The following is a 17,195-nucleotide window of genomic DNA, read 5'->3' as shown; positions in this document are numbered from 1 at the left end:
GGAGATGGCCTTTGATCAGCACTTTTAAGTTAACTTTTTTTATCTAGGTTAATGGAGCCTATGCGTAATTATTATTTTCCCATTTGGTCATGTATGGGCGGGCGACAAGGTGATATTTGGTATTTTATTAGGATCCCCATTAGCTGTTGCGATAGCTTCAGCTACTCTTCCTGGGGTCCACACAGAACATGAAACATGACATAATACAGAACAGTAATAGACAAGAACAGAACTACATCAATTAAAAAGAAAATGGCACATGTAGCCTACATATCAATACATACACCCAAACTATCAAATAGGGGAGAGGCGTTGTGCCTTGTGTTGCTTTATCTGGTTTTTGAAACCAGGTTTACTGTTCATTTAAGCAATAAGAGATGGGAGTTCCATTCAATAATGGCTCTATATAATACTGAACGCTTTCTTGAATTTGTTCTGGATTTGGGGACTGTAAAACCAAAGACCCCTGGTGACATGTCTAGTGGGTTAAGTGTGTGTGTAAATTGAGGCCCCCTGATTACAATGAAGAGCAAGACCTGCCGCTCTGTTCTGGGCCAGCTGCAGCTTGACCACAGGACTGGGCAATAATCAAGACTAAACTAGAGCCTACACTTGCTTTTTGAGTGAGGTGTCATAAAAGCAGAGCATTCTTTATTACGGCCAGACCTCTCCCCATCTTTACAACCATTGAATCTATATGTTTTGACCATGACAGTTTAGAATCAAAGGTAACACCAAGTCATTTAGTCTCCTCAACTTGTTCAGCAGCCACACCATTCATTGGTTATATAGGCTGTTATCTAAACATGGGGATCTTATTTACACTGTTGTGGAGGTATGGAGTTCTACCGAAGGATAAACTAACAAGCTAACTGAAAACGTGTGCTTTTTAGGATAGCCTATAATTTACGAGCATTTGAACACATTCACTAATCCACTCAGTGGACTGTCTCTCTCTTTCTCTCCCAGTTCTGTAAAGTTAAAGCATCTGAAGTTGGACCATTTATGACGAAATTCCAGCCATATGCCAATAAACGTAATTTACTTTGTAGTTTTCTCAAGAAACAGATTATGAGGATCGGTGTGATGTCACTATGTCAACCTCCCCCTACCTCACCAAACACAGGGGGAAAGAGAAAACGCATAAATCCGGATTGGATTGTTCATCTGCGTGCGTAAAGATGAATCATTCAATCTTTCTGATCCAGTCGACAGGTCACGATCGTGCCGCGCGCCTATATAAACGGCCACAACATTCGAGAACACACAACCAACGGAAGAACCTGCCAACAAGAACGTCAGTTGATATTGGTAACCTAGGCTACAGCTCACCAGAGAAGAAGACAAGAACAGAAGAACCAAAAACATCCCGACGAAAACCGAACCACAACCAACCGTCAAACCAACATTCCATCCAGCTGCGTAAAAAAGCGTCCCGAGATGGATAGGTCTGTTAGATTCGCCGTGGTGTGCGTCGGTATCTCCATGCTTATCTCGTGCCATCCTATCGAGGCGTGGTACAAGCAGTCCACCGGACCGAGCTACCACTCGGTCGGCCGAGCCTCGGGTCTGCTGTCCGGGATCCGGAGGTCCCCGTACATCCGGAGGTCTGAGTCAGAAGAAACGGTGATGGACAGCGGGGAGAACACCGGCACCGAGAACAACTTGGTGACTGACGGTAACCGACAGACCCCCGTGCTCAAAAACATGGTAAGTGTGATTTGGGAGGTAAAATCGTTGAATTAAAAAGTCTAAGGTAGATGGTACCCAAAGAGAATATGTTAGGCCCATATATGGTAAAATACAGTACATTTCTTCCTAGATTCTACCTGCACGCAAATTAATGAAGTGAATTGATTGCCATTGTCAAATTTTGCCATTGTTATAATGTATATATTTTTTTTGGGGGGGGGGAGTGCCGTAGTCACATTTAAAAGTTTAAACATCTTTTAAAAGTGAGATTATATAAATTGGAATCGACTAGGAAGTAGCGCGCCAGATAGACTACTGCGTAAAAGGCGCTGTCCTTTTAGCATCAAAGAGACGCGCAACTTGCCTACTGTCACAAAGAAATTAAAACGTTTTAGCAGTATTTATGCACGATAAAAATACATTGTAGACTATAGGCTAGACCTACTTGAATAATAGCCTATAAATAGCAACCTGGATGTGACAAAAACAAAACTGAACTAAAACCAACCTTTGACAAGACAACATGTCTCAGTAGTCGGTCTATATTTCAATGTGACAATAAGCATAAATTATTTTCATTTCTTGAAAATTTGTATCCATTTTTCTACATTTCAGCACATTTCCCCCAAACAGGCCTACTTTAATTTGCCACAATTAATGACTGAACATCATTTAACTCGCCGTTTCTCTCGCTCTCAGGCCATCTGTGTGACAGACATCTCTCCCAACCTGAAGAGCTGCGAGCTGCTGCGGGACGGGACGAGTACGTTCCAGTGCAAGGCTGACGTGTTCCTCTCGCTCGACTCGCTGGACTGCCTGGCCGCGTGAGACCAACAAATCTCCCGCCGGCGCCAACAACAACAGTTGACTTTCCGCGAGGCAGATGGGCAAGGACGCAGGCAGCGTGAGCGAAAAAGAAGGACCGTTGATTGATGATGACATTGAATGTTTTCTCATCATTTATATATATACAAAAACGGATATGAATAATGTTTGTTTAATACTAGCGGTGTAAAACAAAACAAAAAAGACAAAACGAAAAACCCAAAGTGCAATGTGTGTTTGTGTGTGAGAGAAAGTTGTTACTAGGCTACAAAGCTATCTTTTGTCAACCCCCCCACACTCCCCTATATTCCTATGCCAACCCTCACCCTTGTAGGTTACCTGCGTTGCCTAATGTAGGCCATTATTAAATGTTCATAAATCGTTGCCTGCTGAGCAGAACCTGTCAAAGTACTTTTATTTATTTTATTAAAATGAACAAATATTGCTAATTTGATTGGTGTACATTTGTATTTATGCTTGACTGATAGTAGCCTAGGCTACATATTCATTGTGGAAACAAATGAAGATGTTCTTTTGTGCAGTAGCACCTAGCCTATTTCGATGCCTCAGCAACAGAAATCACTTATATTTAAGTATTTTCATCCTGACAGTGTTTTTCATTGAAGCTAATTTTTCTGGTCAGTTGCACTATATAGCCTATTCTAAACTGGGTAGTTAGAGCCCTGAATGCTGATTGGCTGAAAGCCATGGTATATCAGACCATATACCATGAGTATGACAAAAAGTACAATTCTAATTGCGTTGGTAACCAGTTTATAATAGCAATAAGGCACCTCAGGGGTTTGTGGCCAATATACTATGTCTAAGGGCTGTATCAAGACACTCCGCAGTGCGTCGTGATTAAGAACAGCCCTTAGCCGTGGTATATTGCACATATACCACACCGCCCTCTGGCCTTATTGGTCCCGTGTGGCTCAGTTGGTAGAGCATGGTGTTTGCAACGCCAGGTTTGTGGGTTCGATTCCCACGGGGGACCAGTACGAAATTATGAAAACGTATGCATTCACTACTGTAAGTCGCTCTGGATAAGAGCGTCTGCTAAATGACTACAGTGAAAATGTTATTGCTTAAATCTGATTTATTTTCTTTCTAAAAATGAAAACACGGCCAGTAAACAAACGACTCCGAAACATTCAAATAATTATTCAATTGGCATAGACAACTGATCTGAAGACACCAAGGTCAAGTTATTTCACAAGATGGACTGAATTATAATCCAATTCTGTGTCCAAATCTCAACCCAAAAACTCAAGATTAAAATGTTAATAGATGACAGAAATCATATAAAACAGAATTTAAATACTACATAGGTCTACATAAAAAGGCATCCCCCCCCCCCCAAGACCCCCATAAATGGGCACAATTAGGAATGATTCTTATAAATACATAATGGTAAGAAGATTTTATTTCTCATAAATGCTTAGAAAATAGTTTGATAGCAATAGTCAGATACTTGTCTGTTGGGCAACTTAGACAAAAATCCCCAAACATGTAAATTAAGAAAAAGAGGAGAGAGAAAGGAAGAGGTGTTTGAGAGAGGAAGAGAGAGCAAGAGGGAGGAAAAGAGAGAGAGCAGGACACAAAAGAGTGATGAGATTTACTGCAGTTAAATAAAGCCAGTTGTTTTCTGTGATCTCTGTCCCATTAAGGAGTGATCGGCATTGATGAATGGGAGGAAAACACACACAGTCTATATGCATAACACACACACACACAGTCTGTATGCATGAGTTAACCCCTTAACACACACACAATTTGGATGAGTGAACCCCTTACCTCACACACACACACACAGTCTGTATGGATGAGTGACCCATAACTCCACACCTCAACACGCAGTACCACACTGCCCGCGCATCTAACGGACAAACGGTAAATCCTCACGCCTGCCTGCCCACACACACACTAAGACATGCACTAAGCTGAGTGAGCATTTAGCCGGATGACTGTAACCGAGCAACCAAAGCTGAGAGGAAGCCTATCATTACCATCTACAGGGTGCCTCCAATGAGCTGCTGAGGGAGCTCTGGTATGAATAAGAAATATAACAAGTATGTTAAGAATTAAAATGTTGTTGTATTATTCATATTCTGATTAGGGTTGCATAACAACAACACAAATAAATATTACCATAGTCCATGATTGTTCACAAAAACAAGGAGAGGGAAGTGAAATGTTCTCCAATGGACCTTCTCCTCGTTCCAAAAAGTTACGTACAGAGGGGTCTTTCACTATGAAGTCCACTTAAAAATGCTTTTCTTCCGGAACCGGAAAACAGAGTAGGGTGACGTAGCCCCTAGTCACTGATCTTGGGTCGGTTTTCCATTTCCCTCGCTAACGGTTAAAGCGGCAATCAGCAGTTGAAACAATACCAAAGCACACTCCCCGCCCGTTTTGGTTAAAAGCTGAGGGACGGGGCTGGAGAATTGTAACCTCTCTCAAATGCATAGCAAGAGCTATGGATGCAAAGACTGTCAATCCATGATATCAACATTCTAGTTAACCATGTTGAGGCTATTTGTTTACATTTACGTTGTTTACAAGCGTTGGAGTAAAACAAGCTTATATTTTGAGTTAAACTCACGAGGCATTTATAAGTTACATTCTTCAAGAATCAATGGGCCAGTTGTTAATTCCAAAAATGGACGTAGCAACTGCTGATTGACCCTTTAAGGTTATGATTTGGTGATGGGGAGCTGAGCCTAGCTCTGTACCGAGGGAAACTTCACCCCAGAGTCCAGAAGCCAACCAGCACCATCGGAACTGTTAGAACTCATAGGAACTCTTAGAACCAATCACAGCAGAGAGACGGCCTCTAGGTTCTCTTTGATGATGGTGTCCATGACGACCTGGAAGACAATCTGTACGTTGGAGGTGTCCGTTGCCGTGGTGAAGTGGTGGTAGATGAGTTTACTGGGCGTGGCGTTGAGAGAGACAAACATTCCGGCGATGTATCGGGCCGCAGCGTCCACGTCACAGTCTGCACCTGAGGAGGGAGACAGACAGACAGACAGACAGAGACAGAGACGAGGGGGAGACGGAAAGAAAGGGAGATGGAAAGAAAGAGAAGGCAATACCGTTTTCAGAGTTAGTTACATTTCATGATAATACACCATTTTATCAAAATGGCTTCATCCGATCTCAAGCCTGTATATTGTTATTTTATCAATGACAACATTAAAGGCCATTTCATGTCATACACCAATGGCTTGCAATAGCATTATCAGTCTGGTCACATATGTTTTACCTATTGCGTGTGGTGCACGTGTCGTGTGTATATTAGGGTGTGGTCAGCGTGACTGACCTTTGAACTGCGGCACATACAGCCGTAGATGCCGCCCCGAATGTAAAATCTTCTCTTGAAAAAGATCGATCTTGTTCATAAATAAGATCTGCAATAAATAAACAAATAAATCAAAAATATCCGACATCCCTGGTCGGCAATTATACGCAAATAAAGTAGTAAACAAATATACAGATGAACAATAGGGGGGATGTTCAATCAATATTCAAACAGAAATAGTATTGTGGTTACTGGTGACAAATCATTTACTGTAAATACCACTTCCATGTGATACGGATATAACTGCAGAATTATACTTTTCATCAATCAACTGTGAATGCCAGTTGATGAATGGTCAAATCTGTACATGTGATTGGGAGAGCGATCACTGGCGAATTCAGATCAATTACCTAGTGAAGCCTTGGCTACAGGAGGATTGATTGATCTAGCTCTCGCAAGTATTATGGTGTGAGTCAACACGCACACTGTCCCTGACTGACTGTCCCTTTCACAGTACACAACACTCTGACTCAGTGGCTTGCATCTCAAATGGCGTGCTATTCCCTATATAGTGCACTACTTTTGACCAGAGCCCATATGAAGGGACATAAAGAGAACAGGGTGACATTTGGGACACAACTTGGTTCACTGTAGTGGTTCACTAGTTGACCAATTAAAAGTCTATGAGGAGTTCTCATTCTACCTGGCTTTGGTTCATTTGGTTAAAAGAACAACAACTGGCTAGATAATGATGGATGAACTGATTCGAATGAAGAGAATAATGAGAGTGTGTGTGTGAGGTGTGTAATTAACACAGGGGAACAGTGGGTGGAGGGTTATAGGTTAGCAGACTCAGGACACGCCCTGATAGATGAATTACTCGGTCTCACACGCGTACGCATGCACACACCAAGTGACGTGAAAAACATACTAAAGGAGGTCCCATTAAACAAGCTCGTAACACTGTCTTTCATTTGATGAGGGCGGGTGTGTGTGTTGGTGTGTGTGTTGGTGTGTGTGTGTGGGCTGGAAGCAAGCAGAATGAACACCTAAATTACTGTTCGCTGTTTAATTACAAGTGACAAGGGACCTATTAGAACGACGGCTGTGGTCGGTCGTGTGTGTGTGTGTGTGTGTGTGTGTGTGTGTGTGTGTGTGTGTGTGTGTGTGTGTGTGTGTGTGTGTGTGTACGCATGTGTGTAGGCGTGTGGTGACAAAGACATTGCAGAGGCATGTCCACTCAGAAGCCACGAGTGACATAAATGACAAGTGAGAAAGAGGGAGAACGAGATGGAGAAAGACTTCCTCCATGTTTGCTTCACTCATCCGTTCCCACTCTGTCCTCCCCATGGACTCTCTATGCGTAACAGTGAGTGTGTAGTGTGTGTAGCGTGTGTGTGTGTAGCGTCTTCTCCATCCTGTCCATTAGCAAAAGGACAACCATGTCAACCAAACTCTATTTAGACTTGGCCAAGTAGCTGTAACTATCAATGGAAGAGTTTCTGTACAGATGGGACCTTTCTAGCCACAATAATAAAAATAAAAAAATCATGTCAAAATCTGTGCACTGCAATATTAGAAAAAATATATATTAACAAAAAAAAATTAAATAAAAAAAAATTGCATGCTGGGCTAGTTTGGCATATTTTCTTCTAGCCCAGTCTGGGCTTAATTCTCATTGCTGGTTACATTATCTCTTACCAAATACCAGACTTTTGATGTCGTTGACGATCGCAGCCCATCTGTTCTCTCTCATTCACTTCTGTGCATTCTAATTCCAGCGTGTACACTGTTGTTTACAAGCGTAAAAAAATAGCTTTTCGTTTGAATTGGGCTTTAGACTAGGGCCTTACCACTAAGGTACCCCGGTATAGAGACTGTCTCTTACCATTGAGGCCCTACAGTATCTAGACTGTCTCTTACCATTGAGGTACTCTTGAAGAAGATGTTGTTGCAGATGGAAGAGAAGAGTTTCAGACTCTCCTGTAGGCGGTTCTGAAAGAGGGGAAATCATTAGATATAACAGTAACATTAGTAATATAGTAATAGTGTTCTGTTCATCAGGAAAATGACGTGTACAGATGTAGGGTTAACAATAGAGTGTCTCACCATACATGGATCCTCTACTAGAGTCATGTCGTATCCACTGAGAGAAACAACAAATACCACGGCCCTGACGTCCTCGAAACAACCAATCCACTTCCTCCTCTCTGTCCTCTGACCCCCCACATCATACATCCTGGAGAGGGGGAAGGGGGAGAGAATGAGTTTTTAAAGAGGGAGAAATCTGTACATTAGATGGAACACAGAGTCATTGATTTTGTGGAGTAGAGAAAATGGGCAGCGGGTGAAACAGGTTATTAGTGTGGTCGTGGTTTGGCCAATGTGTTTAGAGTGTTTTAGATCCATGTGATAATGACAGCTGTCAGCAGGGTCACAGCATAGGTTCAAATAGGACACCTGCTACTATTTTGATTGTGTGTGTGTGTGTGTCTGTTTATCAATTAGCTAAAAGACAATTAGTAAGTTAATTAATTTACTCAGATTGAGGGAACCGTCTGTTGGGTCCTTCAGGAACACCTGGGTCCTCCGTGAAGCCCCTCGAGGTCCACAGAGAGCTTGCGTCCCAATTGGCACACTATTCCCGATTTAGAGCAGTCTTTTTGATCAGGGCCCACGGGGCTCTGGTTGAAGTAGTGCACTACATGGGGAATAGAGTGTCATTTGGGACACGACTAGAGGGCTTAGAATAAGCCAGAGATGATGGAAACCTCTGTAGTATTTTAGCGTAAGCCAACGTCATTAAAACAAAAAGGGATCTCATTTGGGATTTAGTGATGCCAGTCTCTTTTCTTCTCCCCTCCTAAAAAGGCCCAGGGGCTAACAGTTGAACACCGTCACACTCAACTGCAATGAAAACGGTTAAAATATCATTTTTTACTCACAATAAACCGTAACAATTATTAATTTGCAATTAAGTTGATATGCTACAGTCCATGTTGAGTATTAGAGAGTTTGTCTCTGCTCTCTGAAGATTCTACACTAAAACCCCAACACCTTGGAGGTCTGGTGCTGGCTAATATGGTGTGAAATCAGCTGATAAATCAGATAAATTGACACGCTGTACCAAAATGAGCGAATGGCAGGGGTTAACGCAATGGCGCACTAGATGATGCATTCAGAGTACAATTTACAAAATGTCACATACTAAAACTTTTGTTTTTCGGCATACTATTTATTTGGGGGTATTATTCGTGCACAACCTTGCCTATCAACTTGCTCCATCTGTTCAGCTAGTGTTATCACAGCTAACTGGACTTAATAGTTTATTTCTCTTGATGTGTTTTGAGGGTTTTATCTGAAGTAAATAAGTCCAAGGCAATAGACCGATACAGTGAGATGCATTCTGCATCCCAAATGACACCCCCATTTCCTATACAGTGCACTACGTTTGACCAGGGCCAATAGGGCCCCGTGTATGGGATGCCAACAGGGCCCCGTGTATGGAATGCCAACAGGGCCCCGTGTATGGAATGCCAACAGGGCCCCGTGTATGGAATGCCAACAGGGCCCCGTGTATGGAATGCCAACAGGGCCCCGTGTATGGAATGCCAACAGGGCCCCGTGTATGGAATGCCAACAGGGCCCCGTGTATGGAATGCCAACAGGGCCCCGTGTATGGAATGCCAACAGGGCCCCGTGTATGGCAGTGATCTGAAAGGTAAGATATATCATACAGTCCTGTCCCTATTATATTGGATTCTTTATTTATGTCCTTCCTGTCATTTGTTCTTTCGCTCGTTCTTTTAGTTCTTTCATTCCCTGTTTTGATCTTTAAATTCAAAATTACAAAATGTCCCTTTTTTTCTTACAAATTTCAACCACATCTCAAAATCACAATCACAAAATGAACTAATGACGGTAGCCGATACCCTCTTTTCTCTTTCCCCTCTCCCCCACCCTCTTTTCTCTTTTCCCTCTCCCCCCACCCCCCACCCTCTTTTCTCTTTCCCCTTTCCCCCCCACCCTCTTTCCCCTCTCCCCCCACCCTCTTTTCTCTTTTCCCTCTCCCCCCACCCTCTTTTCTCTTTCCCCTCTCCCCCCACCCTCTTTTCTCTTTTCCCTCTCCCCCCCCCCCACCCTCTTTTCTCTTTCCCCCCACCCTCTTTCCCCTCTCCCCCACCCTCTTTTCTCTTTCTCCCCCACCCTCTTTCCCCTCTCCCCCCACCCTCTTTTCTCTTTTCCCTCTCCCCCACCCTCTTTCCCCCCACCCTCTTTCCCCCCCACCCTCTTTCCCCTCTCCCCCACCCTCTTTCCCTCTCCCCCACCCTCTTTCCCCCCACCCTCTTTTCTCTTTCCCCTCTCCCCCCACCCTATTTTCTTTCCCCTCTCCCCCCCACTTAACTTGTAAATTCCTTGTTCATTCATCAGTATTGGTTAATTATCTGATGCTCTGATGAAGACGAGGTGAAATGGAGAGGCCGCGTCCCCATAGCGCCCTATTCCCTATATAGTACACTACTTTTCACCAAAGCCCTATGGGACCTGAATAGGGTGCCACTTGGGATGGTGTCTCATCTCTCTAGAGGCGGAATGAGGGGGTCACAGGTCAATGGGAAGCAGGCTGTGTGTGTGTGTGTGTGTGTGTGTGTGCACATGCACTAAACTGGCCCGTGACATCTGGGTGGCGAGGGCTGGTAGACGGAGACGATGTGATTGGAGGATTAAACGAGTGTTCCATTCGGTCTTTCATTACATAGTTAATTAGGGGTTAGCTAACGAACTGCGACCTACGTTGACCTTGACTGAGGAAGTGTGTGTGTGTGTGTGTGTGAGGTTCAGGAATAAATCTCTCCATCCCCATCTTTCTCTGGGTCCCTCACCACATACTTTAGGGAGAATGAAAGAGAGAATAGAGAATGACAGATATTATAATGAAGCCTCCCTCTCCTCCTTTTACCTAATCAGGTACTACAGCTCCGCCCACAACGCAAACACCCCGTCAACAACTATGGGTCATAAAAAGCCTGTGATAAACTGTTGTCTTTTCGATAGAGAGGCAGACAATGGGTGACAACAAAGGCCTTACACACCCATTCATCCACTGGTCCTTTTAGTGCTCTACCATTTAACCTACCCCCTCAGTGCACACAAACACACGATGGCTGTGGGATTTAGCAGTAGTCAACGTGACAGAAAAACAACAAAAGCAAACCATGTGTGTAAGAAGAGAAGAGGAGTGGAGGAGGAGAGACCAGAAAGGAGGAAAACGAGAGCTCAAGAAAGAGACTGACCCTCCGACCAAACAGAAGCCACTTCCTGTCATCCAGCAATCATTCAAAAGACTTTTTATTTGACATCTAGATGACGCACACACACCTATGGGGCTGACACGTAGACTACTACAGAGACTAGTATGTACCGAGACGTCTAAAGACTGTGGAACATTACAAAGCACACTATATAAAGATCAGGATGAGCCTCTGCCCAGAGACGAGGTGCAACATCCCTGGTCCAATGTTTACGTTTCAATTATTCAAATAATGAACATTTGGCGTGATTCATAATTTAGTGTGTTTGAAAACATAAATCGAAGTGAAATTGGGTGTGAAACACACACAAGAAAAGTCTCATCTCATGAACGTTACAAGATATTCCAGAGAACTGTTTATGTTTTTTCTGCCATTCTCTCTCCCCTCTCTCAGTAAGTGTATAACAGATACCGCCACTTCAGTATCTATCTTGTTTAGAAAAGGTGAAACGGACAAAAAAAATCATTTTCTTTGGAGAGATTTGACCTTTTCCCCCGTCTGTCCGTCCTGCCGTGTTGTGTTGTGCTGAGGGCTATTGTCTTTGAGGAAATTGAAAACGGGGGACTCGGTCCCCATACCCCCATCCACAGAGATTTACGACTAGAGTGGGGTGCGTGTGTGTGTGAGAGAGAGAGTGTGTGTTTTATGTGATGGGTAATTTTTGTCAATAAAAGCATCTATAGTGCAGTTTGATTGACAGCTTTCAATTTCATGTGTCCATGACCCTACATGCTGATTGTATGTGCGTGTGTGTGGTGTGGTGTTGATTCTGGTAACCCAAATCAACTATTGTATTGCTCCTAGACAAAGGCCATCACACAGATATTCTGCCAATTTGTGAAGACACACACACACACACACACACACACACACACACACAGAGGTAAAAGGGTCTGTCTTTGTCATATTGACATGCAGTTCCCACAACGCAGTGTGACAATGTTTAGATGCAAAACAGAGGCACCTTATGAAAAGCCTCTCGCCACAGCCCAGGTAATATGGTTTATCATTTTAATTCATTTTAAATACAGAGGTAATATTGTTACGTTTTCATAATTCATATGAAATGCAGAGGTAATATTGTTAGTTATTATAATTCATAGAAAGTGAATTTTACAGAGCAGGTGTAGAATACTAGAGTGTGGGTTACATCCCAAATGACGCCCTATTCCCTATAGGGTATACTACTCTGGTCTAAAGTAGTGTACTACTAGAGTCCCATTTGGGATGCAGATTGTGTTTGGAACAGTTGTTTAGAGAGAGAGGGGAGCTCCATTGGAACAGTTGTTTAGAGAGAGAGAGGGGAGCTCCATTGGAACAGTTGTTTAGAGAGAGAGAGAGAGGGGAGCTCCATTGGAACAGTTGTTTAGAGAGAGGGGAGCTCCATTGGAACAGTTGTTTAGAGAGAGAGAGAGAGGGGAGCTCCATTGGAACAGTTGTTTAGAGAGAGAGAGGGGAGCTCCATTGGAACAGTTGTTTAGAGAGAGAGAGGGGAGCTCCATTGGAACAGTTGTTTAGAGAGAGAGGGGAGCTCCATTGGAACAGTTGTTTAGAGAGAGAGAGAGAGGGGAGCTCCATTGGAACAGTTGTTTAGAGCAGGTAAGGGTGCTCTCAAGCGGCTAGATGTTCTTTACCATTCGGCGATCAGATTTGCCACCAATGCTCCTTATAGGATACATCACTGCACTCTATACTCCTCTGTAAACTGGCCGTATCTGTATACCCGTCGCAAGACCCACTGGTTGATGCTTATTTATAAAACCCTCTTAGGCCTCACTCCCCCCTATCTGAGATATCTACTGCAGCCCGCATCCTCCCCATACAACACCCGTCCTGCCAGTCACATTCTGTTAAAGGTCTCCAAAGCACACACATCCCTGGGTCGCTCGTCTTTTCAGTTCGCTGCAGCTAGCAACTGGAATGAGCTGCAACTATCTCTCAAACTGGACAGTTTTATCTCAATCTCTTACTTCAAAGACTCAATCATGGACACTCTTACTGACAGTTGTGGCTGCTTCGCATGATGTGTTGTTGTCGTCTCTACCTTCTTGCTGTTATCTGTGCCCAATAAATGTTTGTACCATGTTTTGTGCTGCTGCCATGTTGTATTGCTGCCATGTTGTTATGTGGTGTTGCTACCATAATGTGTTGTCGTGTTGCTGCCATGCAGGTCTCTCTTTATGTAGCGTTGTCTCTTGTCATGATGTGTGTTTTGTCCTATATTTTTAATCCCAGTCCCCAGGAGGCATTTTGTCTTTTGGTAGGCTGTCATTGTAAATAAGAAGTTGTTCTTCACTGACTAGTTAAATAAAGGTTAAATCAAATACAAATGTATTGAGAGAGAGAGGAGCTCCATTGGAAGAGTTGTTCAGAGAGAGAGAGAGAGAGGAGCTCCATTGGAAGAGTTGTTCAGAGAGAGAGAGAGAGAGAGGAGCTCCATTGGAAGAGTTGTTCAGAGAGAGAGGAGCTCCATTGGAAGAGTTGTTCAGAGAGAGAGGAGCTCCATTGGAAGAGTTGTTCAGAGAGACAGGAGCTCCATTGGAAGAGTTGTTCAGAGAGAGAGGAGCTCCATTGGAAGAGTTGTTCAGAGAGAGAGGAGCTCCATTGGAAGAGTTGTTTATTTTGACCTTTATTTAACCAGGTAAGACCCATTGAGGTTAGAAACCTCTTTTGCGAGGGCGACCTGGCTAGAAGGCAAAACAGGGAAATAGCAGCGTGTACATACAAAGGTACAAAAAACAATACACACAAAAGACAGTGTCACAAGTTCCAAACACATCTGATGATTAAAAACAACTGCAGCTCTCAAAAACATTGTTGTCAATCAGTCTTAAAAACCAGCAAGGACACCAACTCCCCTAACTTTAAGATCTTCTGAAGCATGTTCCAGGATGAAGGGGCATTATGGGAAAATATTGTTTCCCCATCTTAGTTCTGGCCTTAGGAACAGACAAGGACAGCCGCGACTGAACGAAGACTGTATTGAGTGACTGATCTGGTCAGTAAGGAACAGAGATACAAAGGGAGTTGGCCTATCAAACACAAAAGGTGTCCCAGTGCTTTAGCCTCCTGATGGAGAGGTCCATTGCACCATGACATATAAATAACAGTGATGGAGGAGTGATCTAGCATTGGTGATTAACCCTAAAGCACCATGATACACTGTGTCCAGAACTAAGGTACTTGTATATGGACAATATCACCATAAACAGCACAGAACTAAGGTACTTGTATATAGACAATATCACCATAAACAGCACAGAACTAAGGTACTTGTATATAGACAATATCACCATAAACAGCACAGAACTAAGGTACTTGTATATAGACAATATCACCATAAACAGCACAGAACTAAGGTACTTGTATATGGACAATATCACCATAAACAGCACAGAACTAAGGTACTTGTATATAGACAATATCACCATAAACAGCACAAATTTAAAAAGTGCTTTGAACAAGATCCTTTGAGTGATATTGAAAAACATTTTGTTCCTAAAATAAAAGCCCAACCTCAACATCAGTTTCTTGGTCAAGTTATCAATGTGCCGTTTTAAATTCTGATTTTCATCTAACCAAATCCCAAAATAAATATAGGAGGTAACTAGGGCTGTTGCGGTGACCTTATTACCACCACACCCGGTGGTCACGAGTCATGAAGACAGTCAAATTCCACCTGACCGTTTAGTCACGGTAACTGGGCTTCTCCAAGCTCTGATGCTGCTGATGGTCATTAGTAACCTACCAAACTTGCTAACTGCCTGGTACTCAGCACTCTATTGTCCCTCTAAATACTCTGACATCAATGTAAATGTGATCGAAAATCTAATCAAACACTTCATGAGAGCCCATGAGCTCTAGTTGCGCGACATTTCTATAGGCTATGCAACTGCGTGAGAAATCAGTGATGGCCTCTACTAAAAAGAGGATCCCATCAGCTTTCTATAGGCTAGGCTTACTATATTTATTTGTCAACTTTTCTAATATTAAGCACATTGCTTATATTTACAACAGGAGTATATCCTACATGGCTGGCATAATAAACCACGGGGAAAAGCGTCCTCCATTCGCTATTTCAGTGCATAGATGACATGTATGTATTTTTTCCCACTGTCCGTTTCAATACAGGTGCATGATAATGGTCCATTCTAAATAAATAAAAAATGTCACACATATTATTTAGTATATGTAAAGACAAGATGAAATCAAGAATAGTCTGATGGGTGACAATATTAGCATATCACTTGTGAATGATGCCCAGCACAAGAAATAATTACTTTTTTAAAACTCGAATCATAGTTGCACACCTCATGTAGCCTCGCCCATGGCCCTATATGTTTTGATAAGGTTTGTATCACAACTAAAGTGGCCAAATATCTTCTTAAAACAAAGCACATTAATCAGGTGTAGAGCCTAACTGGCATACATAAGCAGCGCGTGAGTTTCAAGTTTGGGGAAGATCATTTTCACCATAAAAATGCACCTTTATAATAAAAGCATTAAATGCATAATTGCATTTGCGGTCACTTTTGATAATGGTGTTTTCCACTAATGGAACATTTGCGCTTATAGCCTACTACCATGTGCACATTGCTGCACTTATCATTGGAAGAAATAGCCTAATAGTTTATCAACATTTTAAGCTAAACGTTCTGATCTGTTGCGTCAGCCTCATTGCGTAAAAAAGTGTTTTTTTGATGCTAACGGTTGTATTCATTTGGGATCTATCGCATCCCACAACTATGTTTGGAATATTTATTTCTTGCACAGGATAGATCAACTTTTGTACTATGGGAGGTAGTAGATTAATGTAGGCTAATGCTTTTGCTGTTCGTTAGGCCTACTCATCTTGTCTGCTGCCGAAAATAAATGTGGACAGTTCTTCCAATATCTTCAATATGTACCTTTGAATTGGATAAGGACGCACGCAGTTGCGTCCACGATGTGTCTGTCTTCACTTTTTTATAGGGAGCATTCCGGCCAAACGAAGGGGATGCGGCTGTGAAATTGTAGGCATTATCGAGTGCTTGTCAACTTGTGACTGAATGACTGATGTAGTGTGTACAGCCTGGGGAAAACACTAAGCAGAACTCAGACCGTTCAAGATACTTTTTACAATCATCATTAGAGTCGCATCAACGCATTCGAATGTATTAAACATCTAAACATACAGCCCAACGTTTATAGAGCAACTAAAGTTACATGAATAACTCTAAATTAAGCATATAGGAGTATACCCATTTCTTTGTTAACTGCTCAACACAGAATAGCCGCATGTGCGCACTCCCTCAAATCATTTGGAGAAAATATCCTTTCTATTTTATTCAGCTTTGTTCAATTGTATTCTTCACACAATAAAATAATGCCACGGAATTGTAAGCAAATGTTGTCTGCTAAATGAACTAGTGTCGCCTACAGCCATTTGACATAGATCAGGGCCTGCTAAATGAACTAGTGTCGCCCACAGCCATTTGACATAGATCAGGGCCTGCTAAATGAACTAGTGTAGCCCACAGCCATTTGACATAGTCAGATCAGGGCCTGCTAAATGAACTAGTGTAGCCCACAGCTATATGACATAGTCAGATCAGGGCCTAACATAAGGACAAATCAGAGTAGCTATTCTGTTCTTCTGAAATAGACTACATTTTCTTCACCTGTCTAAAATAAATAGATTTATTGTGAAGGTGTAGGCTATATTACATGGATTTATTAGACTTTTTAAAAATGTAGATTTTCCAAAGATCAGCATCAGTGGCTTGTGTGGAAGCCAAGAGATGCTAACTGTGTTTATGTTAATTAACGGTCAATTACCGTGAGATGAACAGTTATCTGGTTGACAATCACCGGCTGATGAAATTTCGTGACCGCCACAGCCCTAGAGGTGACCCTATAGATTTCCTGTCTTTTTAGAGTTCAAATCTGGAAGTGTCTCCATCTGTCTACTTTCAGAAAAGAGAAAACCGACTCAGAAATCCGAGTCGACGTGCTAGGAGTCGAGTAATCAATTATTTTTGGAGTCGACTCTCCACCACTTCGTCGTTTCAGTTAACAGTTGG

At 42.6% G+C, this 17,195-nt stretch overlaps 2 protein-coding genes across 3 annotated transcripts in view; one reads left to right on the top strand and one right to left on the bottom strand.

The window, feature by feature from the left end:
* Nucleotides 1-843: 843 nt before the first annotated feature.
* On the top strand, nt 844-2,971 carry LOC106591890 (neuropeptide B). The gene is made up of 2 exons (XM_014183163.2): nt 844-1,710; nt 2,392-2,971. The coding sequence occupies exons 1-2, from the start codon at nt 1,441-1,443 to the stop codon at nt 2,518-2,520; spliced, it is 399 nt and encodes a 132-aa protein (XP_014038638.1). The 5' UTR covers nt 844-1,440; the 3' UTR covers nt 2,521-2,971.
* A 954-nt stretch (nt 2,972-3,925) lies between these two features.
* The window catches only part of LOC106591843 (guanine nucleotide-binding protein G(o) subunit alpha), a 33,631-nt gene continuing 20,361 nt past the window's right edge, over nt 3,926-17,195 (bottom strand). For both annotated transcript variants that reach the window (XM_045709236.1, XM_045709237.1), the window contains exons 6-9: nt 7,931-8,060; nt 7,745-7,816; nt 5,843-5,930; nt 3,926-5,524 (exon numbers count right to left, since the gene is read on the bottom strand). In XM_045709236.1, coding sequence (XP_045565192.1) covers nt 5,334-5,524; nt 5,843-5,930; nt 7,745-7,816; nt 7,931-8,060 — 481 coding nt within the window. In that variant the 3' untranslated portion in view covers nt 3,926-5,333. The remainder of the gene's footprint in view (nt 5,525-5,842; nt 5,931-7,744; nt 7,817-7,930; nt 8,061-17,195) is intronic.

Source organism: Salmo salar, chromosome ssa02 (assembly GCF_905237065.1).
Source record: "Salmo salar chromosome ssa02, Ssal_v3.1, whole genome shotgun sequence".
Taxonomy (NCBI): domain Eukaryota; kingdom Metazoa; phylum Chordata; class Actinopteri; order Salmoniformes; family Salmonidae; genus Salmo; species Salmo salar.
Note: the sequence above shows the minus strand (reverse complement) of the source record. Positions and strands in the feature narration are given on the sequence as shown.

Bases quoted from the DNA above. Each gene is read 5' to 3' on its own strand.
- LOC106591890 (XM_014183163.2), top strand. From the start codon at position 1,441: ATGGATAGGTCTGTTAGATTCGCCGTGGTGTGCGTCGGTATCTCCATG. The intron at 1,711-2,391 runs GTAAGTGTGATT...TCTCGCTCTCAG, and splicing joins CCCCCGTGCTCAAAAACATG to GCCATCTGTGTGACAGACAT.